The sequence below is a fragment of the Mus pahari genome, chromosome 19 (assembly GCF_900095145.1).
Source record: "Mus pahari chromosome 19, PAHARI_EIJ_v1.1, whole genome shotgun sequence".
Classification (NCBI taxonomy): Eukaryota; Metazoa; Chordata; class Mammalia; order Rodentia; family Muridae; genus Mus; species Mus pahari.
The window spans coordinates 75,991,374-76,016,733 of record NC_034608.1 but is presented as its reverse complement, the minus strand read 5'-3'; the positions used below and the strand labels follow the sequence as shown (position 1 = coordinate 76,016,733).

The following is a 25,360-nucleotide window of genomic DNA, read 5'->3' as shown; positions in this document are numbered from 1 at the left end:
CACACACACACACACACACACACACACACACCTTCTCACCACTAATACATAGCTTATAAGTAAGAAAATTAAGTTTAAACAACAAAAATTTCAGAAATGTTTTGTTGCCTTAAGTTCTTTGATGGCTTAGTTGATGTTTTGCTGTTTGACACTGATAGTAATATATTCTTTTCTTTCTAAGACCGTTGACTATAGTACATAAGCTGATGACATATAAACTTGGTTATTTTATATTCTAAGGAAAAAAATTGACTACAGTAGGTCAGTAGTATAGATGTTTGTTTTTTTTCACCAGTAGTAATTTAAAAGAGAATAACATTTAGGCTTGAACTCATTTACTTTTATTTTTTTGCTTTTTAAAAATTAGGGTTCTCTCTAACATTTTTAAAAAAATACTTTTATTTATTTATTATGTATACAGCATTCTGCCTGCATGTATGCCTATATAGGCTGGAAGAGGGCATCAGATCTGATTACAGATGCTTATGAGCCACCATGTGGTTGCTGGGAACTGAACTCAGGACCTCTGGAAGAGCATACTTTACCTCTGAGCCATCTCATATTTTTAAAAAATAAATTATAGTGACTTTTTAAAAGCTGTGTGGGTAAAGATACCTTTAGAAATTAATCAATACCTGCAGTTGTTATCAGTTGCTGTTCATCGTCCGTGGTATAAATAAGAATTCTACACAATTCCAGTGTGGTTAGAAAGCACACTGTCTTTATTCCTGACAGACTGAGATGTATCTAAATGCTTGGGCTTATTCCTACAACCGAAATTTTCAAATTTAATTATATTTAATTATATGATACAGATTTATCATATGTGATAAAATAAAGTTTGTTTTAAAAAGTATGAATTGTTTTAAAAAGTATGAATTGTTTTATACTTGGCCAAAGTTGAGTAGAGTGAATGAAACATGAGACTTGTAGTGAAGTTAAGTTCTCAAGTCTTCTAAAGGAAACTGAATTGCCTTCTTCATTTCTTTGTAGATTAAAACTATTTTGAGTGGATTCATCATCAGGGGTTATTTGGGAAAATGGACTTTAATGATTAAAACCATCACGTTAGTGCTGGCTGTGGCATCAGGTTTGAGTTTAGGAAAAGAAGGCCCCCTGGTACACGTTGCCTGCTGCTGTGGAAATATCTTTTCCTACCTCTTTCCAAAGTATAGCACCAATGAAGCTAAAAAGAGGGAGGTAAGTGGTGTTTGTAGTTCATTCAACAGAGGATGAATGTTAGAGAAACTTGGTGTCCAGTGAATGACTTCCTAGTATAAAGATTCCTGTAACTCTTACGTAAATCATGTATTCAGATTAAAATTTGAGATTAGTGTGTTTCCTTTTTCTTAACTTGCACCTTTCTGGACTTGAGTGCGGCTGCTGGTTTAGTCAGACTAGCAAGAACCCCTTTGATTTCTTCAAAGACCTTTGCTGTTTTTATTCACTGGACTTTTGACATTACTGCATTTTCAGGCTTGGGAAGTGGGCCATATTGTCCTCCTGGAGGTAGAGTAATGCCATGGAAATTCTGTATCATACACAGAAACCTTTCTTGGAAGCACCATGGCAAAGTTCTGAGGGCTTTCAGGACTTTCAAAGTTTAAGTCAAATTTCCAGGGAGCGTGGGAAATCTTTATTCAGATACCTTACCCTGTTCTTTTACTGTTCTAGAGCAACATGCATTTTCCTAGCAGGCCATTAAAGCATACCTGAGCTTTAGCTAGGCTTCTCTACTGCTGCGGGGTCTCTGAGGGACAGCAGCATCTTGAGCACTACTACAGACTGAGTTTCCTTAGCCTCCTGGTCTCTGGGGGGTCTTACCTTACATTTCCCTAATCCAGACCTGGGCAGCCTTACATGGTACAGAGGTCTTCGGTTGTTAATGTGTGGCTTTTCCATTGCATCAAAGACTGAACTCAGGCCCTAGTCTTTCATCCTGTTGTTACTAGTGCAACCTTCTCCACCCCACCCCCAACACACACATTTTTATCAGTTTCTTTAATATAAATAATTATAGTTCCTTGTATATTATACAAAGTAGATACAAGGTACATTATACAAATTATATACTATGTACAGGTTATATAGTACTTTGTAATATTAATATTAAAGTATTGTTCTTGTATATAGATATCCCCAAAGTGAAACATTTAAAAGTATCATATTTTCATCCTTGATAAAAATTCAAAAGATATACTTTGCTGTGTATCTGGTACACTGGAAGTATTTGCTTACGTTGTAAAATTGACTCCATAGTAATCCTACTGTGGCACTACCACCATCATGTAGAAGTTAGGAAACTAGGACGTAAAAAGCCAGCAGACATGCTTCAGATAGCATACAGTTTGTAGCAGAATATGGATTTAAAATTAGTTCTTCTGATTCCAAAAGTTACGTTTTTAACTACTGTGCTATTGTGTGTGTGTGTGTGTGTGTGTGTGTGTGTGTGTGTGTGTGTATTTAGGTATGCTAAACAAAAAGAAATATCCAAATCCTGTATTATGGGATTCTAGATGATATTCTATGTGCTTTATATATATTCGTTAGGTAACATCATGATCATCTTAGACAAGAACAGGGAGACACCGGGGTGTGTGTGTGTGGGTATGGGAGGGTACTTACATGGTCACACAGCCAGTGTATGACAGAGGCAGGACTTCTGCCCAGCAGTTTCAAACAATTCATGCGCATTACAACTTGATTTTTAGCTCCTCTATCTTTTCTTCCAGAAAATTTGTGAAATTAGGTGATTTGAGGAAGTGATTAGAGTACCCTCAGGTAACCCCTGGGTCACAGTAGTGAGAGGAGTAAAGAGTCTTAATGATAATCTGATCAGTCTCCAGGTGGGAGTCAGCCGTGATCAGGCCCCTAGAGAGCTGCCCAGGAGTTCCGCGAGAGTGTGTGGAGTTTCCTTGAAATTGTCTCTACCATGTAGTTAGTGACTCAAAGGGGCTTCTGTTTGTACTTTTAGACTATACTTAGAATGGGCAGGTGAGGCGGGATGTTCGGAGGGCTTAGGGTAGTTATAGTAGAAACTGTTTAATAGGCTGCAACGTCTTTCATAAGGTTTAGAATAATGAGTGAAGCAGTTAGCTCCAAAATCTGGAGAAATGATATCCTGCTTAAAAAATAAGTAAACATGTACCCCATTCCACAGTTTCCTCTCTCTCCCCAATTTGTACCAACATAAGTATTGAAGGTTGCCTGTATTCATTGCTTTCTCTTTAGAGTACATTCATTGTATATTTGGCATTAATGTTTTGACAGTATAGAAAAAGTACAAATGAGTTTTAAATTAAAGCAGCAAAGAAAAAAAATAGTTTAGAAGAAATGAGTACTTGCCTCCCTTGCTTTGCAAGGAGGACACACAGGTTACGATCAGAAGTGGCCCTGGAATAGCCCGGAATACAGAGGTGTGTTTGGTGTGTTTGATTGGTGAGGGAACTTTCGAAACCAGCCACACCCTTTTCCTAGGTGCTGTCAGCTGCCTCCGCTGCTGGGGTTTCTGTGGCTTTCGGTGCGCCCATTGGAGGAGTTCTTTTTAGCTTGGAGGAGGTATGTAAAAAAGAATCGCATTAAAATTGTAGCTTGGTGCATACTTTATTTTTATTGCTAGTGTAATAGAACTTAAGATTTTAACTTTATTTTTTTATACAGTTTTAAAGTAGTTCTCCGTAAAAAATGTTTTATACAAAACTGATAACTACAGAAAATTTTTATTTTTTATTAATTAATTTTTATTAATGTTTTATTTTTGTTAAGATTTGTTTTTAAATTCTGTGTATGGATATGTGTTTGAGTTATATGCGGGTGAGTTGCAGGTGACCACAGAAGTCAGAAGAGGGCATCAAATCCCCTGGAGCTGCAGTTGCAGGCTGTTATGAGCCACTGGGTGGAGATGCTGGGTGCCAAACTTGAATTTTCTATAAGAGCAGTATCTGCACTTTATTGCTGACCCACCTCTCCAGCCTTCTGCTTTAAACCTTTTGTTCATGTTTAGATAGTAGTAATTGTTTCTAACTGAACTTGACATCTTTAAAACTAGCAAACTGTGAAGTTAACTCAGTGGAAACCTCTAAAACCTATATATCTGCTGGCTAAATTATAGCTGTAGTTTTATTTTGACTATTTTAAATCAGTTGGTAAGCCAAGTTTTAATAAAGTTTTATGATTTGTTTAAAGTTTGTATGATTGTTTCTTTTTTCTTTTTGTATGATTATTTCTTAAACAGTTACTGATATCTAAGGAAATAATGTTATTGCTTCAATGGAATATGTATTTTTTTTTTTTATAGATGAGACAAATCAACTCCATCTTTAATAGTTAACAAGAGTTACTAAGGAGATACTTATGGCTAGCATAATTGTGTTAGATATGAAACTCTTCTAGAAAACTAAACAGTTCTTTGTAGTCTAGGTGATTATTAGACATTCAAAATCAGTTATTGTGAAGTTGTAGTTATATGATAGTCAAAGAAAAAGCATCCCTTTTTAATTAGGACAAATCACGTAAATTCAAACTGCAATGAAGCTTGAGTCACTTAAATTTTATATTTATTCAAGTTATAGTTACTCTGAAATAGGTGATAGCATTAATTTTTCTTTTCTGTTTTTTAGGTTAGTTATTATTTTCCTCTCAAAACTTTATGGAGATCATTTTTTGCTGCTTTGGTGGCAGCGTTTGTTTTGAGATCCATCAATCCATTTGGTAACAGCCGTCTGGTCCTTTTTTATGTGGAGTATCATACACCATGGTACCTTTTTGAACTGTTTCCCTTTATTCTCCTAGGGGTATTTGGAGGGCTTTGGGGAGCTTTTTTTATTAGGGCAAATATTGCCTGGTGTCGTCGACGCAAGTCCACCAAATTTGGAAAATATCCTGTTCTCGAAGTCATTATTGTTGCAGCCATTACTGCTGTGATAGCCTTCCCCAACCCATACACAAGGCTCAACACCAGTGAGCTGATTAAAGAGCTGTTTACAGATTGCGGGCCGTTGGAATCCTCCTCTCTCTGTGACTACAGAAATGACATGAATGCCAGTAAAATTGTTGACGATATTCCTGACCGTCCAGCAGGCGTTGGAGTATATTCGGCTATCTGGCAGTTGTGCCTAGCGCTCATATTTAAAATAATAATGACAGTATTCACTTTTGGTATCAAGGTAAGTGCTCATGTGAGATGATACTGGAATAATGATATCTCCAAGATACTTATGTGTAATAAGAAATGAAATTTCATCCAAATGATTGCAATTCTGAGACCAAAATCTGAAAAGGACTTACTGGTCTGATATCAAGAGGTTTCTAGTAACTTCTGGAGACCGGGGACAGAGTCTGTTTTTTTTTAACTTTCTAGATTCGAGAAGCTGCATCCCTTCCTTTGCTTATATTCCCCTTCTTGCAACTCAAAGCCAGCCATGGCTGACCAGACCTTTCTCTTGTCCAATTCTTAGAAATCCCACTTTCGAATGAAAAAACTCTAGGATTACTTTTAATCCACCCAGATAAAACAGGATAATCTCTTTTTTAAAAAGTTAGCTGGCTAGCTGGGCGTGGTGGTGCACACCTTTAATCCCAGCACTCAGGAGGCAGAGGCAGGCGGATTTCTGAGTTCGAGGCCAGCCTGGTCTACAAAGTGAGTTCCAGGACAGCCAGGGCTANACAGAGAAACCCTGTCTCGAAAAATTAAAAAAGAAAAAAAAGTTAGCTGGCTAACAATCCAGGAGAAACCATTATACTACCTCTCTATACCACTGTAGTATGTTAGCTTAAATTGGCACTGTGGTCTCAGAATCAAGTTGCTAGATCTAGAATAGGACTCAATCCATCAGGGACTTCGAGCTGTGAGCCCTGGATCATTGCTTCTCTTGGACTCAGTAAATACAGCTTTCTTATGAGTGCCCACATGGAGAGCAGAGTCAATCCCAGTCAGTCATACCACCTGTAGCTCCTGTGGCAGTTATGCCTGTAAGAGCTGGTATACTTTCAAAGGCTGAACTCATGTAGCGCAACAGCTTTATTTCTGTGAGGTTAGAAGGTTGATAGTTTTAAGATTGCCTTTATTTTGCCTTTTTTAGTCCATTGAATATCAAACTTAAAAAAAAAAAAAAAAACAGAAAAAAAAATCTTAGTTTTACTCTTATTTTTCCCAGAAGAGTTAACGAGGCCTTCAAGTTGTCTTGTCTAGGGGTTGTTTTCCCAATAACTGCCCATGTTAACAGTAGGATTGCGCCAAGGAGTCTCAGTGGCTGTAGTTGGCCAACACTGAGGAAGCTGGAGGCAGGTGGCCACAGGCCCTTGGTAAGGCCTGGTCTCTGGCCGAAGGATTATAGCTGAAGATTGTGAAGTGTATTTTAATCCTTTGTGTTGTATATCCCTTTAACTGGCCCAGAACATGCCAATATGTTCTGTCCTTATTTTTTAAGAATTTCTTAGCCGGGCGTGGTGGTGCACGCCTTTAATCCCAGCACTCAGGAGGCAGAGGCAGGCAGATTTCTGAGTTCGAGGCCAGCCCGGTCTACAAAGTGAGTTCTAGGACAGTCAGGGCTATACAGAGAAACCCTGTCTCAAAAAACAAACAAATTTTTCTTTTTTAGTTGATTCACATGTATATTCCATTTAGAATATTGGGAATTCTGGAAACATCACCTGATGTATGCTATAGTTCTTTAGGAGAAGTAACATCTGCTGTTTCTACCATTTGTGAAAATAAAACGGAGGGACAATCTTGGGAGCTTACTGCTTCAGATGGAACAGATTTGGTTTTAAGGGAAATACCTGTCTTTCTTCCCCACCCCCTCCATTTTCCTGTGGGCTACTGAAAACTTTGTTAGAGACTAAGGATAATTTAGGATAAAGGATGATAAATTTTGAGCTATTTCTCTTTGACTTAGAGAAGCTGCTTTATTCCTTTGTTACTGAAATCAAAGAATTACTAACAAGCTATTTGAGATAACAGGATTTTGTGATAGTTTACTTTGTGTAAGGACTTTTAGAGTTTAAGATACTAATGGAGCCAATTGTTAGAAATAAATTCATAGGATGTAGTTTTCAGTCACGTGATTAGAGAACTGTTACTTCATTAAGAGTTCTCTCCTTGCTGTCACAGGTCCCGTCAGGCTTGTTTATCCCCAGCATGGCCATTGGAGCGATCGCAGGGAGAATTGTGGGGATTGCTGTGGAGCAGCTTGCCTACTATCACCACGACTGGTTTATCTTCAAGGAGTGGTGTGAGGTTGGGGCTGACTGCATCACTCCTGGGCTGTATGCCATGGTTGGGGCTGCTGCGTGCTTAGGTAATAGGATCGATTCTGCTTGCTTGTTTGTGGCTGTTGGCAATCTGAGAAAAAAGAGCCAGTAGTAGAGTAGACTCTTGTGGGTAGGGAGAAGAAGAGGCAAGGTAGAAGGGAGGAATCGTTTTAAAAGAAATGAAGCACTAATAGTCTTGTGTAGTTCTGGGTTTTGTTTTGTTTACTGTAAAAATGTAATAATAGTTACCATATTTATAATGTCACATAATGCTTTATGACAGAAACCATCTTGGTACAACATAGCCTTAATCTGAGTCCTATCCAAAGAATCTTGGCTTTTCACTGATAGAGATCTTAGTCTATGTGTAACAATTGATAGCAGTGTTCCTAAAGTCAGCATTCTAATGAAGCTTCAGAATAGCCTCACATTAAACTCTGTAGTAACTTATCAGCCTTAATAAAGATTTATCATATCAACTCTTTAGCATCTAAGTTACATTTGTAGAAAAGAAATAGTAACTATTCATTTTAGTGACATAAAAGCAAAATAATAGTCCTAAGTCTGTAAGAATCTGTTCATTGTTTTCTTTGGCTGAAAATTGTTATTTGGTTTTATATTCAAATTTTGGTATAATATTGACTAACAGTTGGTATTTTGACTTCAATTTTGCTCAGCGACTCAGAATCTGCAGAAGGGCAATATCAAATGAAATTAGAAATCATTTTCACCAAAGTAGCAAGTATTTAGCCTCCACATTCTATTTAGCATTGAAGCAGTATAAAGTGAGAGGTGAGAGACTGAAGTGTGGGCTCCCTCTGGGAAGAGCCCAGCAGCAGGAAAACAGCAGTGTGTACTGTCTGGGCTCACAGAGTACAAGGCAGGAAGTTAGAGGGACTAAGAGCTCAACTGTTCCAGGAAGGGCGCAGTAGGGATTGTCTTAAAGGTAATTTTTAACTGAGAAGTTATACATTTATACATATCACCTTCATACTTCCAAAGCTTTGGTCAAGATTTATCTTTGAGGCAGCCCTCTTTAAAGACTATCAGTCCACAGTTCTTTTATTTGGGTATGCCTTCGTTCAACTAGAATTATGAGCTTACTGATGACAATTTCAAAATCCACCAATCTTTGAAATCAGATTCTTCAAGCAATTAACTTTAGGGTCATTTTCCATCAGACAGATTTGTCTGGTTCTCAATTCATAAAATGTTTAAACATGAATGAGTTCAAGTCATACTCATTTTTTAAAGCTGCATTTTGAAGAATCACAGACTTTTGGGGATATGCTAAGATAAAAAAATGTAATAGGTTGGGAGGTGGTTCAGTGAGCAAGAGCTCTTGACATGCAAGGGTGAGGACCTGATTCTAATCCCCAGGGCCTAATGCCAAAGCAAGGCTGGACTGCATTTCTGCGACCTGGGCATTGGAGGGTGGGCACAGGTGGGTTCTAGGAGCTCACTGGCTATGGAGCTTTCCAGTGTGAGGCCCTTTGTTAAAGGAATCAGGCAGAGTAGTGGAGGAAAGCAGCAGGTGTCATCCTCTAGCACTGCTGTGCAACCACACACACATGCACATGTGCAACACACACACACACACACACACACAGTCTTCTTTATTTTTGTCTTGTAGCTCCTTCTCATAGACCTACGTAAGTCCTTGGAGTAATTCAGAGCCGTAGTTATTACTCTTTGAGGCTTTCCCAGGGTAATCTGGTTATAGGAAGATTCTAATGCAGAGATAAATTTGTATGAAAATATATTTGGAATTCATGATTCGAAGAAATGTATTATGTAGTACATTTTGAATATTCTGGGAAACGCATTGTCTTAGTCAGGGTTTCCTGCACAAACATCATGACCAAAAAGCAAGCTGGGGAGGAAAGGGTTTATTCAGCTTACATTTCCATACTGCTGTTGATCACCAAAGGATGCAGGACTGGAACTCCAGCAGGTCAGAAAGCAGGAGCTAATGCAGAGGACATGGAGGGATGTTCTTTACTGGCTTGCCTCCCCTGGCTTGCTCAGCCTGCTCTCTTATAGAACCCAAGACTACCAATCCAGAGATGGTCCCACCCACAAGGGGCCCTCCCCCCTTGGTCACTAATTGAGAAAATGCCCCACATCTGGATCTCATGGAGGCATTTCCCCAACTGAAGCTCCTTTCTCTGTGATAACTCCAGCTGTGTCAAGTTGACACAAAATTAGCCAGTACACACATTGAATTGGTAAGAACTAGATTATAAAAAGATTAGTATCTGAGGTTGCATCAGGATGAATTTGTATTGGAAGTTGTTCCAGTTTGTTGCAGAGTCCATTTTTAGCTTGATGACTTTGAAAACGTTCCTTTGGTTCTTTGATATTTACTTTTCTCATCTATAAAATGGAAATACCAGTGTATCCCTTGATTGTTGTGAGAATTGTGTGAGATAGCATGCACATAAGGATGTTATCATAATTCCTGGTACAATACGTTCTTAGTTTAATTCAAGAAAAAGCCTTTATAAACTGACAGGGACATGCTGACACAGAGTAGGTATGTACATGATGTGTGGCAGTCCTTGCTTTTTTAATAAAGAAACCGAAAGGCTTGCTGAGCTGACAAGCACTGTGAGCTTCTTCAGTTACAGTTATGGATTTACTTTGGGGGTGTGTTTCAGAATATTGTTATACTTGCATATGGAGGTTAGTGGACAGTTTATGAAAATCAGTTCTCTACTTCCATGTGGGACGTGGGGGTTGAGCTCAGAACATCATGTTTGGTAGCAACTGCTTTGCTTGCCAGTCCATCTCACTAGCCAGAGTTGTTAGGTCTTCTGACCAGAAGAGCAACACAGTGGAAATGACACTTAAGCCACTGTGCCTGTGCATGCCTGTCATCCTAGCAGAAGTGGCAGATCGCCAGTGTGAGTCCAGCCTGGGCTGCAGAGTAAGACCCCGTCTTTAAAAGCACAAAATAGTTCTTAGTTGTACTAAATGGCTTGTGAAGTAGGTTGAAAGTCATGGGGTCTGAGAGTCAAGATGAAGTGGTATTAAAATGAGAGCACAGGAACTGAGAGATGGCTCGTCAGTCAGGAGCACAGGCTGCCGTTCTGAAGGCCCAGGTGTGAGTCACAACCCCTTGCATGGTGGTCCATAACTGTTGGTAACTCCAGTTCCCAAGTATTAGGAATCTTCTTCTGGCCTTCAGTTGCTCAGATGTAATACTCAGGCAGACAGTTAGACATAATAAATCATATCTCAAAAAAGATTTTATTTTTATTTTTTTGTTTTTTTTTTCAAGACAGGGTTTCTCTGTGTAGCCCTGGCTGTCCTGGAACTCACTCTGTAGACCAGGCTGGCCTCGAACTCAGAAAACCGCCTGCCTTTGCCTCCCAAGTGCTGGGATTAAAGGTGTGCGCCAAGGAGTCTAATTTTTTTTTTTTTTAATGAAAGAATAATTTGGGTCCTGGGCTAGTTTAGTAACAATGAGAATCCTGAGGAAAGGACTCAGGTATCTTGGAGAAGAATTCAAATCTGAACAGTTGAGATATTGAAATAAAACTTTAGGTTTCAGAAAGAATCACCTAGATTGTGAGGAAGAGTGTGTACAAGAACTTGGGATCAGAGAATGGCCCTTCCTTGGTAAAGAAGAGAAGTGTGGATTTCATGCGTGTATTGTTTTCTTTGGTAACTACTTAAAAGTCTGTCTGTAGTTGACAGAACAAGTAGTCAGGGGTGGTGTGCAGAACAGGAGAATAGCAGAGGCGCCGGGGAGGAGAAAAGGGACTAGGGCACTACAGGCAGAGAGATGACAGCTGAGAGTGGTCATCTGAGGAAGTCAGGAGAGTTCCTGGCCCTCCTCCTCCACCTCTATCTTGGGATGTTGAACTCAAACCCAGATCCTTGCACAAGCTACGTAAACACACTACCCAGAACAAATGAATTTTATATCTAACGTTATCACTTACACTGTTGATAAATCACAAGGCTTCAAAATATTTCACACATTTTGAAAAGACATAAGGAATTTTATTTAATATTCTACACATACATACACACACAATTTTAAACTGGTAGCAAGCAAGAAAGCTGTGATGTGCTTATTTGTATTTAAGAAGTTATAGTAAACTTTTATAATAGTGAAATTTGTCTTTGCTTCAGCCGTAAATCAAAATGGCAAAGTTGCTTTTCTTGGTCAGCTATTGTTGTTTGTTTTTTTAATGTTACAAAAGGTTTACAAGTGTTACAATCATCTTCCATGGTATAGCCAGATTGATTTTTCTCCAGATCATATTAGGCATAATGGTTATTATCCTGAGAGTAGTCGTTTTTGATGATAATGCTTTTCACTGATCAAGATCTGTCTAGATTTCCTGTTCACCTGCCTAGTATGAGACTCTAGTAACTTGTCCTGGTAAGAGTCCTGCCTTTCCTGACCACTGGTGTTCATTTCTTTCAGGTGGTGTGACAAGAATGACTGTGTCTCTGGTGGTTATTGTTTTTGAACTTACTGGAGGCTTGGAATATATTGTTCCTCTTATGGCTGCAGTAATGACCAGTAAATGGGTTGGTGATGCCTTTGGTAGGGAAGGTATTTATGAAGCACACATCCGACTAAATGGGTACCCTTTCTTGGATGCAAAAGAAGAATTCACTCATACAACCCTGGCTGCTGATGTCATGAGACCTCGAAGAAGTGACCCTCCCTTAGCTGTTTTGACACAGGACAATATGACAGTAGATGACATAGAAAACATGATTAATGAAACCAGCTATAATGGCTTTCCTGTTATAATGTCAAAAGAATCTCAGAGATTAGTGGGATTTGCCCTCAGAAGAGACCTGACTATTGCAATAGGTACGGCTTTTAAAAACAGCATCATGAATGTATATGTCTTGTGTGTAGTGCATTTTAGGAGGAGAAAAAGCAATGATGTTTAATTGGTTGGGTTTTCAGGTGCAAGTGATGTCAGTTTAAGTCTTGTGTTCTGTAGGAAAGGAATGTATGCTTCAGTGATTATTTTCCTGCCCTGTGATGTGAAGGCCAGTAAGAATTTTAATCTTTGTCAGCAACTCTAAATTTCCTCCCTCATGATGTCAGAGGTGAGAAAGAGACTCATTAAGCCATTAATCTGCTATTCCCTAGATTTTGGGCAGTACCTTGAGCTAGAAATGTCAAGCAATCCCCAGGTATCACAGTCCTTCCCATTTTCTAGGGTTGCTGCTAGTCACCAGCCCAAGAAAAGGGAAAGAGGTAAGGAGCTTTGGAATTCCTAAAGACAGGGAAAGGACTGGCCAGGGTTTGCTGCCATGGCGCGTTAGTAATTCATACTCCTGCCTGCTGTAGATAGACACTGACTTCAACTTTTGAAGAGGCTGCTGCTCAGGAAGTAATGTTGGTTTAGAAGACTATGCCTGAAATGTCAAGATGTGGCATCAAAAGTCTTCCATCATAGGATGACTTTTCAACATATCTTAAATATTTGCCAGTATATCTTCTGTAAACTTTAAAAAAGTTGTTGAAATATCAGTTCTGTACAGTATATAATTTTATATATATAGTTGTATTATTGAAGGACAGAATTGTCCATGCTCAACAAAATAGGATATTTGAAATACCACAGAAGTTTTTGAGCCCAGGCTGGCTTCCTCAAAAATCTCCATGTAGCTGATGACTTAATTATAGAGGCTGGATGTCTACTTCTGCTACCTTTTGTCACGCAACGGCACTTGAAAAAGTACGCCTTTTTTTTTTTTTTTTTTTTCTTAGATAGAATTAAGCTTTTTTGGGTAGGGATGCAGCTCAGTTGATGAATGTGTCTAGCACCAGGCTCTGGGTTTGCTCCCTGCATTGCAGTAAGTAAAAACAAAGCAAGCTGTTCTGTTGTAAATGTGTTGGTTAAATGTATTAAATGCTACCTCAGAGGCGCAGGATGTTTCGTTCTCACATTAAGGAGTGGAATCACAGGCTTGCTCTTGGATTAACTTTAGAAAGAGCAAGGTCAAGGTTGAATTCTCTACTTGTCCCTGTGTCTTCAGTTAGTCTGGAGCTTATGGGTTTTGGCCTATCTGTCACATGTGTGCATACATGTGTCTGTCTGTGTCTGCTTGAATTCTGTTCTGTGTGTCTGATTGTCCCTCTTGCTATGCTTTGCTGTATATCTGTCCCTGCGTTGGTGGTGTCCCTACCAAAATGCTTTGCTCTGGGTTTCTTGAACAGCACAGAAAGCATGGCACAGGAAAGGGATAAGGGATGCTTTATAAAATCTGAGTTTTGCAAGGGATTAACTCACTTCAGCTGACCCAGAAGCACTCAGAAAAGCAAGCACAGTTGCAGATGTACTGTTATCAAATAATATCTCTTCCTAGCATTCATGGCAAATATTGCCTGTATAAAGCCATTTTTCAATTGTTTGCTCTTTTCAGGAAATTAATACCACAGTCCACATGTACAGGCATACATTACTCTGGGTCAGGAATATGGAAGAGTACTATGTAATTTAAGATTAAAGCTATGCTTTAGCTTAGGTTGTAAAAGCTGATTACATGGAAGAATTGAAGACAAAGTTGTTACATTGTTCTCTTAAAAGGCAAGTTAAACAGGCTGAGAGTACACAACAAGAAATCAGCTTAATTATAGTCTTTTAAGTGACCTCAAGATGTATTAGTAACTCAGAAGTTCCAGTCTCTTTGAATACAAGAGACATTTTTATAAAATGCATCGCCACATCTAAATGTTTGAATATTTAGAGTTACTTTCATTGGTGATATAGTTGTTATTATTTATATATTTAACATTTTAGTTATTTGATACCACATTGTTACTGTTGTTTGTATTAATTATTGTAACTAGTTATTTTTAAACTTTTGCTTTTTTATACTTGATTATTAAATGATGTGCACACCCCTATTACAGTATTCAAGCGTGCTAAGTCTGATTGTCTCCTCCTGATAACCTGCTGCGTGTAAAAGCTGCACTTTCACTCTTCATACTCTTGCTATTGTTGATGTCACGCTTCCCATCATCATATTCTGTGTCTGTCTCCATTATGCATACCCACTGTTGCTGTTTACATTGGACATTCAGTTGTCATGCTCACACCGATAGGTGCATTCCTACATCTAAAAGCAACGTAGGAAGCGTCTTTAAAGAACCATTTATGTTGGTCTCTAGTGGATGTCTCTTTCGTACCATGACCATACTTGTCAGGTGGCTGGTTCACAAGCCATTGGGACCTCACTTAGTGCCTGGTACCCAAATTTGTGACATGTAGCTGAGTACAGCTCTAGTGACCAGAAAGAGGAAGAAGCGTGGCAGCATTTACTTCCAAGCAGTAATATTCCCTTCTTCCCAGTCAGACTGTAGTTTATTATTTTGGCTTAAGTATTTTGTAGCAAAATTTGTGCTCAAAATATTTTCACTATAACCAATAGTTTCACTATAACACATAATTTTCAGTAATGTTTGTCAAAAGACCAAGCACAAGGCTGCATGCCTTTCATTTGCATGTTCTGCCCATGTTTCATGTCACAGGTTGCCATCCTCCTGAATGTGGTCTCTTTCTGTTCTATCACCTTCTATCTTCACTCTCAAAGGTGGAGAAGAAACAGGCAGCTGGACAGGGCACATTGGAAGGGGAGGAGAAATTGATAGTCTTTATGAAGAGATCAGCCCAACAATCGGTCCTTACTCACACAGTAGTGGGGTGACAGACAGCAAGACAGCAAGGGTGACCGACCGGCTTTAGTCTTGTCTCCAGTGCAGAAGAAGTCACTCAACATAGGCAGACTATAGTTGATGATGGATTCTGCAGTAAAGTGCTCTTGTGATGATGTCTACAGGTTTTAAATAAAATTCCAATTTTAAACATGCGTCCATGTTTCTGAAGGTAGACAATAATAGTTTAGCACCATTGAAAATCATACCAGAATAAATAAAACTATAGGAAATTACTGTCAAGTTCTTTGTCAGTCAAAAAGGAAAGGGACCAGAAGTCATAGAACACACTGTTTTTAATGTCAGAATAAGCAAAGTTGCCTATAAGAAAAGAAAATCCACCAATTGAAAATGGATCCTCGTCTCTATCTCTTTTTCAGAAAGTGCCAGAAAAAAACAAGAAGGGATTGTTGGCAGTTCTCGGGTGTGTTTTGCACAGCATACTCCATCTCTTCCAGCCGAAAGTCCGAGGCCATTAAAACTGAGAAGCATCCTTGACATGAGCCCTTTTACAGTGACAGACCACACCCCAATGGAGATTGTGGTAGACATCTTTCGAAAGCTTGGTCTGAGGCAGTGCCTTGTAACTCACAACGGGTAAGTTTAACACCACCACAGAGGACTGCTCACTCACTGTAATTAATGCTCCTTACTAATGGAGTCTTCTCAGGGTAGAGGCCAAGTAAGCTCCCAAGTGGTTGTATTTGGCTTCCAGTTATAAATCTAGGATCAGTCAAGCTTCACACTTGCCTGAGAGTAAGAGTATACTGTATTTCAGAGTCAGAGAAGAAATAGGTAGGGAGGCAACTCCACATAAAGAGCTTTTTGAACATGAGGCGTTTCTTTCCTGGGGATAGGGAGCAGTGACAGAACCATTTTCTTTTTGTATTTATCATTAATGAAATAATATTAACTAAAAATCTATAACTGTTTTTTCTTCTTACCTATTTATTTATCTATTTTGGTCTACCTTCTCTAAAACAAATCAGACCCATAAACTGAACTGTTAATTACTTAAAACCATTCATGTAGCTGGGCGTGGTGGCGCACACCTTTAATCCCAGCACTCGGGAGGCAGAGACAGGCCGATTTCTGAATTTGAAGCCAGCCTGGTCTACAAAGTGAGTTGCAGGACAGCCAAGGCTATACAGAGAAACCCTGTCTCGAAAACAAACAAAAAAACAAAAACAAAAAAATTCATGTATTGAGGGCCTTTTATTTCCATATTTTATTTTTCTTTGCTGAATTTTAAATGTTTTTTTTGTTGATTTTGTTGCTGAGACGGGGCCTCACTTTAGCTGGAGTTGGCCTTGAGTCTGTGACCCTTGTGAACTTCAGGGACACTGAGATTATAGTTATTTGCTTGCTTGCCAGTGACTTGTTGGAGTTCATAGAAATTTCATGTGAAATCTTGCAACAGACATGTTAGGGAAGGGAAACATGTTTTTCGGGGTTTGTTATGAACCCATGGCTCACCCTGAATAAAGTGAAGCTGATTAAATACTGTAGCATATACATCAGAGAATCACAACTAATTTTATCTTTTTAAAGTTTTGTATAAAATCTTGTGGGTAACAGAACGTATGAGCCCTCTCTGGGAAAAGGGGGCATTAAAAACAAAGGAAGACAACTTCCTGAATACTTTGATACCTTTTCTCATCATCATAAAGCTCAGAAAGCCAGGTAGGTCAGGTTCTGTTTGACGGTGTAATAACGTTTTCAAATTAACTCCCTAGCTCACAAAATCCCAGAATCCTGCTATAGCATAGTTTACTGAGAGACTATTCTTTCTTTATGATTTCTTAATCTCTTAAAACATTTTCTGGGCCTCTACATTATACCATATTGGGTTAGGAACAGCAGTATAGCATAGTTGTTTATTCTACTTAAAACAGCATGAAGCAGAAAGTGGGAACATTAGAGCCATGTTGGGGGTTTACCTTCTGGAGTGTGATAGAAATAAATCAAAGATGGTTTATAAAATACTGTTGTCTACTGTTCTATTTTGTTTGCTCTTACCTAATTTTTAAAAATGCTACCAAATTTCTTTGTTTAAAATTTAATAAATAAAGCTTTGCCTCAAGCCCTTTGAGTCATTATATGGCTTGCTTGGAACCAAATGTGAGTTTTCTTAAGCCACTGTTGGCTTTGAGTTCTCTGTGCCTGGCTTAGGTTCTCTTTTGCACTGACAAACACCAGTTGTGTTCGGTTCTGTTTTGTTCTGTTCTTGTGGTTAAATTAGTCTACTGTATACATTAATTTTTATATGTCACTTTACTGGTTAATTGACAGGATTTGGGCAGTATAGACCTTAAAAAGCATTGAATTTATTTTTTAGGGGGACAAGAATTTGATACATACAGTTTTATCTGCTGCTGCTGGCATATAAACGAAGTGAAGAGATTTCCTCCAGGGCCATGTCTCACAGCCTTGATCATAGTTTCCTTAGTTCACAGAAATATATTTGGAAAAAAAAAAGATCATTTGGGGAGGAAACTCTTGACTTTATTGTCTGTGAACTACTAAGTAGGGAGGTGTTTTATTCTCAAAGTGGCTAAAACTGAGGAAAGACAGCATGCTTTAAAGTGAAGACTGTGAAGTTCTAGGTAGTTCTTTGTTTTCCAACTTCATGTAGTACCTTAGCAGTGGAAAAGACCTATTTGGGGGAATTAAAAATGCAGCAAACCAGGGACTCTAGGTAAAAAGTGGTAAAGAGTGGAGAAGTAATGCGAACAGATACAGACAGGATGTCATGTCAGTGTCGTCCCATATTTTATATGCTAACAGAACACCTCAATTTGTTTAAGAAACTCTAGTTCTCACAGTTTAAAGGACAAACAGGCTAGTAATAGAAGTTGCTAAAAATGTATGTGACTGATAAGTTTGAGAAGTACTGAACTAAGTTATAGCTGAGGATTGCTTTGGACTTTGAAGATGTTGATGGCTTTTGATTCTCCAACCGTCAGTAATGAAATCATAGCTTACCTAGTTTGCCTGAAAATGCTGACTTTTTTTGGTGGGGTGAGATAGGATGCACTGTTGGAATTGCTGTTTCTTAGAGCATACTTTGGGAAATGCCAGTTTCTAAAGCCTTACTAACTTCCACACCATTACTTGTTAGCCCATAAGGAAACTTCAGATTACTGATAAATCAGAAACATTTTGTGTTTTGGGGTTTTTTTTTTCTTTTTCTTTTCATTTCATTCTTTAAAACGGAAAGAACAACCCTGAAACTAACTTCATATTCTCAAGTCAATCTTGACTGTTGAAGAGGAACTTTATGACCAGTTTTTGCCTCTCCTAAAAATTCTGCATGAAAATGTTCGTAAATGTTCCTGTGTATCCAAATGTATACACGTGTATACTCCTAAGTGTGCTGCATTGTCTGTGCAAATATGTCATGTTCCTCATCCTGTCAAACACTGACCAAGCTTACTAATACAAATGGGAAATTAAAATTAACCATTCTACTTAATTGGATAAAAAAGCACACACAAGAATCAAACTGCTCTTTCTATATTTAAGTGCTAAGAATTCCACATCTCCTAACCATAAAAATCTATTGACTTTATAGCTTTAAAAAATAACCTTGTTTTTTATTATCATATATTGTACAAAATCATGGAATTCATTACATTTCATACATGTGTACAATATACTTTAAACATATTCACCACCACCCCAAATCTAAAAACAACAACAATAACAAAAAACCCTCAAAAGCCTCAAGTATTTTGCCCAAGGTCATTTCTCTATTGGACAAATGCACATTTTATACAGTACAGTTTTTGAGCTTTCTGGAGAGGTTATTCATATGCTCTGAAAACTTCACAACATTGTTTTAAACAAAATAATGTGAATATGCTTCCTGCCTCTCTAGCCCCAGCTATTGTTTCATGAGGGAAATGTTTCTAAATATTTTCAAACTGCTTTCGAGCCCCATAGTGACTCTTTGTACACAATTTTGGTGGGATATGGTGGCACACACCTTTAAGTCCCAGCACTCAGGAAGAAGAGGCCACTCTGGGTTCAGGCGCAGCCTGGTTTACAGAGTGGGTCCCAGGGCTACACAGGGAAAGCCTGTGTCACAAAAAGAAAAGGAAGGGAAAGGAATGAAAAAGGGAGAGGGGAAAAAGAAAAGAAAGGGGAAAGAGAAAAGGAAAGGAAAGAAAGGGGGAAGGAAGGAAAAGAAAAGAAGGAAAAGAAATCAGATATTTCCAAGGCAGCTTAACAGTAAAGTTGACTTAAGCAGACAGATCATTAAGGAAATGCCTGATTATTCTGAAGGCATTTTAGAAGGGCTTCTGAAATTTATTTCATCACATACTGTAGGCAAATTCATTTATTTTTGGAAAATAACTATCAAGGTATTTAATAATTAAAAGTAGTCTAGTTACAAGTATCTTCATGAGAATTTATGAGAATCCTTTTGTAAAATGTGATGACAATGACATATAAACTGAGAAAAATTACTTAGAAAAATATGCATTAAAACTCATTTTGACGTCTACTCATGAATGTTTTAATACCATCTCATTAGAAATGAGATTCAGTTCCTGAAAATGAGGTTGGTAGTATTTACATGTATACTTCCTTAATTGGATTTCTAAATGAATAGTAAAAGTCTAGGAGATTTCTTAAGTGTTCTCCTGGGCTTTCCGACTAAGCCCCTCCTCCCCAGCACACGCAGTGCTGAGGTAGATCCAGATCCTGCGTAGGTTGTTACCTCAGAAACTGAGAGCTGGTCTTCCAGGGAAAGAACACTGAAGCAGTCCCCAAGTGTAGCGGCCTGTAGCCGTGTGTCGTTACGGTTTTTTTTTTTTTTTTTCACTTTTATTCATCTCCATCATTAAAATTTAGACATACTTTCATTATTTTGATTTTTAACTTAAAAATAAACTCCATTAAAAGTAGTATTGTGTCACCTTTAAGTTAGTAGAAAATGGAACCTAGATTCTTAAATCATCTTATTTTCATCTCAAGTTCATGAGGAGCATTCTTATGGTTTTATGTTTTATTTCCTTCTCTCATTCTTTATCATTATGATTGGAACCTCTTTCAGTTTAATTTCTCACAGTTATTAGCATAATAATCTGTTTCAGGATTGTCTTGGGGATCATCACAAAGAAGAACCTTTTAGAACATCTCGAGCGACTAAAGCAGCACGTGGAGCCCTTGGTGATTAGCTGTGTCAGCTGTCCTCCCTAGACACCCTAGAAGTCAGGAGGCATGAAACTTGTGAACTGTTCAGTTCTCTCTGCCACATTCCCGCTCAACAGAACAGTCCCACCATGCTGCCACTTACACTTGTGTCTGCCCAGATGTCTGTGAGACAAATTTAGATATACTGTCTAAAATTCCATTCTTAGAAAGTAAGCAGGAACTAACATCTCTCATCAGAATTAGTTAAAATTAAGCCCTGCTGACAGTTGGGTAGCGCGGAGACATTATTGGACTTGTTTACGCATGAAGTCTGTCTACCCTAGTGGATTCACCTGTCTCAGAAGACCCTGACTGGTTAAAAACTGCCAGCCCTGTCTGCCCCAGCCCTTCACTTCCACGCCCCCCCCCCCTTTTTCTTTTGCTTCCTAATTTGTTTCATGTGAATCTAAGCTCCTTTGTGACTTGAACTGAGCTTAGCAGTGGCCTTGCTGACCTAGTACATTGTTTACTGGCACTCTAAGTGGAGCACAGTGCGGAGATCAGCGCTCAGAGCATTTGTGCTGTCTCTGCTACCCTTATAGATTCTCACAGTCCAAATGTGTGTGCTCCATTTCCTTATGGGTTGTCCATAGCTCCTGTGTGTGCCCCTTCGTATTGTGTTTCTAGACTGTCATACATAGCTTTTGTCTTAATAGGCTTTATGTCTTAGTAGTGTCATTGATTACAGATACAATTTTGATTTGTGCATAACAAATTGTGTGACTTTAACAATTAATACCTCAAATTATTTTGACCTGCAATTCTCATAACTATATGAAACCTGTCCCCATTTGTTAAAGTATGTATTTCTATTGTATGCTAATATTTCACAAGTGTTTCATGCATCCTTTTTAAAACTACTAACCAAATATAGTAGCTTCTCATTCATTCTGCTTTCTGCTTCACCTGTAATAATCTTTTAGGATTGCCTCTTGATTTCTTACCTACTTTTTAACATTAACATCCAAAACTTTCAATAAAAGCACTGTATCTTCTTTGGGGGGGAGCACAAAATTGAAAAGCAAAAACCCTAAGTATGCTTTCAGAACCACGGGCTGGGAGGTGAAGCTCTGTGCTGATCATTGTTTATGTATCTCATCTCAATGGTATGTGCTTTCAGGAATATTCTGCATACAACTAGGCAAATTATTTCTCAAAAATTTTGGTTCTACAAACTATTGCAGTTTTAAATTGTTTTCTAATATAACGGGAATAGGTTCCTTTTCAAACTGGATCAGTATTATTTTCTGTTCAAACATCTTCCCAGTTTTTGCTCCTTTTTTTGTTGGCATACTTGAATCAGAAGAGCTCTGCTTCAGTGAGGCCTGGGTCCTCAGCCCCAGTGGGAAGGACCTCACACTCTGAGTGGCCGCAGTATTTCTTGTCAGAGGGTGGTTGCTGGGTAATTGCATTGTCTTTGCAGTATAACACCTTTTAAAGTAAGCATAATCAGGCTGCTTGCTTTGCTCTCTATTCCTGTCAACAAAAGGTTTTATCCATAGATTTAGCTCCTCTTGTCTTTTCCCTTTTATTTTAATAGCTTTTTCTGTTTATCCTTTTCAGACGCCTCCTTGGCATTATAACAAAAAAAGATATCCTCCGTCATATGGCCCAGACGGCAAACCAAGACCCCGCTTCAATAATGTTCAACTGAGTCCTGTAGATGAGGACGGAGAGGAGACAGAAGAGGAAGTTCGTTTGTTGAATAGCACAATTCTTTAATCTGCGGGACTCGTTCACTTTTTTCTTCTTTCAAAAAAAAAAAAAGGAAAGGAAAGGAAATACAAGAGGAGCTGTTGCAACCCGGTTTGCAAATAGGGAGAAGAGAGGGATTGTGCGGGGAGGGAGCAGGAAAAGAGTGAGGTATTTCCCTAGCTAACTGGAACAGTGATTCATCTCATGTTGTTCTGCACTGTCTGCACTCACTGAGTGAGAGTGCAGGCTTGAGCCGCCATGGAGCCGCACTGGATCCTCAAGCATCTGGCTGTTACGTCAGCACCCCAGAGACGCATTACCGGTCCCTATCTCTGGAGGGATTACTTTGAATTGAGCCATCTGTTAAGACTGCAAGGTCTTGCCCTTTTATATCAGAACTGTTGTGTTAAACTCATGAATTGTATAGTTAAGCATCACCTTTCTACATTCCAAAAGAGCTTCTCTCTCCTCCCTTCCCCTTCCTCCTCTCGAGCTGTAACGAAACCTCTTTGGTGTGTCCTTTTGAAGCAGTCCTTTCTCATATTGAGATGTACTGTGAATTTACTGATGTTTCATCACAAGAAGGGAATGTTTCTTGTGCCATTAACCATGGAGTCTGTACCATCACTAAAGGCTTGGAAATGTGTGCACACACCACTGCTGGCCAAGCAGGGAAAATCTGGAGGTGTGAATGAAATCCCCCAGCTTGTGTGCTGTGTGGTTCAGAATCTAAAACAAACTTGACTCTAATCAGTTTTATTTTTTCCTCTCAGACTTTATGGATAATGTGACCTAGTCTTATGCAAATTTTCTATTTCTGAAATCACTCCTATGACAGAGAAGTGCTGTTCAGCATAAAGAAAGCAAATGCTGCTGCTGTGACCGCAGAGAGAGGGAAGGATTCTGTTTAGCTGTACCTGGTATTAATTGCATGTTAAACACTGGAACTTTGTTCTTCAAATTAGATCATTCTTTTATTTCAGGATGTTTCACTGCTGACACTGGAGATGAACTGTAATTCATAACTTGCACTAAATGTATATTTCTTTTCTTAAAAATTTACCATTTTTATTTATATTTTTATGGATTAAAATTTATAAAATGCAGATCAGTTAATATTGCACATAAATAATTTTACCTTTTTAATGTGACTTTTTTTAATAGAATAATTCTGACTTACAAATATGGAGGTATGAGTAAAGACTACCATGGGCACAAGGGTTTAAGAAGAGGTGGTCATGTCTGTGCTCCCAAGTACGCATGATACCTTCTGATTTCTCACTGCCATCTCCTGGGCTACGCCCTTTGACCTGTCCATCTCAACCACAAACTAGAAAGTTGAAAATACTATAAATTACTAGTAGTAGATTAAAGCCAAACCTTTTTTTTTTTTTTTTAAGGAAAAATCAATCAAAAATGAAAACAAGAAAGTCACAGTGTGGTTATAACCTTTGAGTCACTGGGTAGGTCACAGCCATACCTGAAGTGTTCTGTGATGATTTCAGTAGATATGGTGCACGTTTTTGCAGGATTAGTTATAATGTACCTCAGAGTATAAGGAATTGTTATTGGCAGTGTTTTAATCATGGTCTTAATTTCTAACTGGCAAAGGGTGTTTACTCAGTAGACTGCCCAGATAGTCTTCAAGTATGCATTTTTCAAATGCATTTGTGCAGACAGATATTTTCTGAAACAACTGTCATAGAGCCATTTTTAATAAATATGAAATTACATTAGGTCTGTATGATCTTGAAGACTTAGAAAATCAGGAAGCCATATTAGAGTGATCCAACGTTCCCCAAAATTGCTGTCTGCCAATGACATTTTGTCTTTTTACTACTGATGGCAGATTTCAATATTCTTCGTTGTTCTTTGGTTAAATAGAGTGAACTCATTTTTAATGATAGTTCTGTAGCTCTTAAAGTATACTTGCAGTATGGAAGACACTGCTGGGGTACCAACTCTTCAGCACTGCTGATTGGTGGCTCATCCCCTCTGGGTTCCAAGTCTTCAAAGGAGAAGCCAGTTTCCTTGTAGCTTAACAGGATGAAACTGAACATGATTTTATTTTCCACATTTCCTTTTCTTTCATATTCTGGTTTCATGATCCATCTTCAGAGACTGACATTTCAGGATCCATATTAAAGCATTCATTTTCTTTGTTACATTTCTCTATCTGATGTGTCTTACTGCTGAAACACATGAAAAGTGCCGTGTTTTTAATGCCTTCAGAGGTTTGAGGTTTGTTTTTCTCTTTCTTTTGGGTATTAATATCTGTTCTGTTTTTCTCTTTTCATAAAGGTTTGGTTGATTTCCAACCAAATAAGATAGTGGATACCATGAACTACATGTGCCTAGCTAATTGGCAAACTTATTGACCAATATACTAAGTGCAGCGCCTCATTTGAGTACCCTTTTTGAGAAGGTATGATGAAAATGGGCGAGTGTGTCAGCATCTCTTATTAATCGGTTTTGGTTTTGGTTCATGAAGAATGCTTAGTTTGTTAACCTGTGATGTTGCCTAGAGCTGTATTTATCTGTTTTTATTTATACTAGTGTAGTAAAAGCTGCATATCATTACAGTAAAAATGATTACTGTGATGAGTTAAGATCTATTAAAATCTCTACTTAAATGTGTGGTTTGGCTTTTAATTGCACCTGTACCAGCAGCTCTTCCTTTGCGCAGCCGCACTGTGCAGTCACTGTAAGCCAGCGTGATTGAGAATGCGTGTACTGTAACAGGCTAGGGCTCCCAATTGGCAACACAAAAGATTCCAGTTCAGTTTGAAAATGTTTGTTCTTTAGAAGAAAAATTACAGTGTCTGTATGAAGAGAATGACTTTACATTCTTAAAAACAATCACCTTAGAAATACATAAACAGACCTGCTTTAAAATAGGGCTAGGAGACACTTGAAATCTCAGCTCTCTGATAGTAAGCATTTAGTTAAGAGGAAAACACCACAGGGCCGGAGTAAAGCTTTTATCATGTATGTTCCACTTCCAGTTTACTGGAAGTTAATTGTGATGAAAATGGTGTTATTCTAGAGATAGCAAGGATTCTTGATATGCTCAAGAGAACTGTAGTTCTCTGGAATAGGTGCAAATTTCGGTTTTTAGGATGATGACAGAATGGCATGGACTGGAAAAGGCTACAGGGATCAGTGCCACCTAAGGGGTTTAAACATTAGGTTGTGTCTATCTTGTGTATATATAAAAGGAGGCATGTGCATACCATCGCATGCATGTGGGGGTCAGAGGACAACCCTCAGTGGCCAGTTACCGCCTGCCAGCATGTGGGATCCAGAGATCAAACTCAGGCTTATGGCCTGCTGGAAAGTTCCTCTGCCCACTGAACAATCTTGTCAGCCCAATACTAAGGGGTTGTTTGTTTTTGTTGTTTGGTTGTGTGTGTGTGTGTGTGTGTGTGTGTGTGTGTGTGTGTGTGTGTGTGTAATTTAAACTGTGAATTTGTGCAAGTGCCCAAGGAGGGCAGATGTCAGAGCCTCTGGAGC

General features: G+C 38.6%; 1 protein-coding gene across 6 annotated transcripts in view; it reads left to right on the top strand.

The window, feature by feature from the left end:
- The window catches only part of Clcn3 (chloride voltage-gated channel 3), a 73,746-nt gene extending 49,266 nt beyond the window's left edge, over positions 1-24,480 (top strand). For 5 of the 6 annotated variants that reach the window (XM_021218625.2, XM_021218622.2, XM_029531700.1 and 2 more), the window contains 7 exons: positions 994-1,200; positions 3,478-3,558; positions 4,620-5,165; positions 7,112-7,298; positions 11,693-12,091; positions 15,331-15,547; positions 21,716-24,480. In XM_021218625.2, the coding sequence (XP_021074284.1) occupies positions 994-1,200; positions 3,478-3,558; positions 4,620-5,165; positions 7,112-7,298; positions 11,693-12,091; positions 15,331-15,547; positions 21,716-21,806 (1,728 nt within the window). In that variant the 3' untranslated portion in view covers positions 21,807-24,480. Of the gene's footprint in view, positions 1-993; positions 1,201-3,477; positions 3,559-4,619; positions 5,166-7,111; positions 7,299-11,692; positions 12,092-15,330; positions 15,548-20,052; positions 20,129-21,715 lie in introns of all 6 variants that reach the window. The other variant, XM_021218620.2, reaches the window with a different exon arrangement.
- The last annotated feature ends 880 nt before the right edge of the window (positions 24,481-25,360 follow it).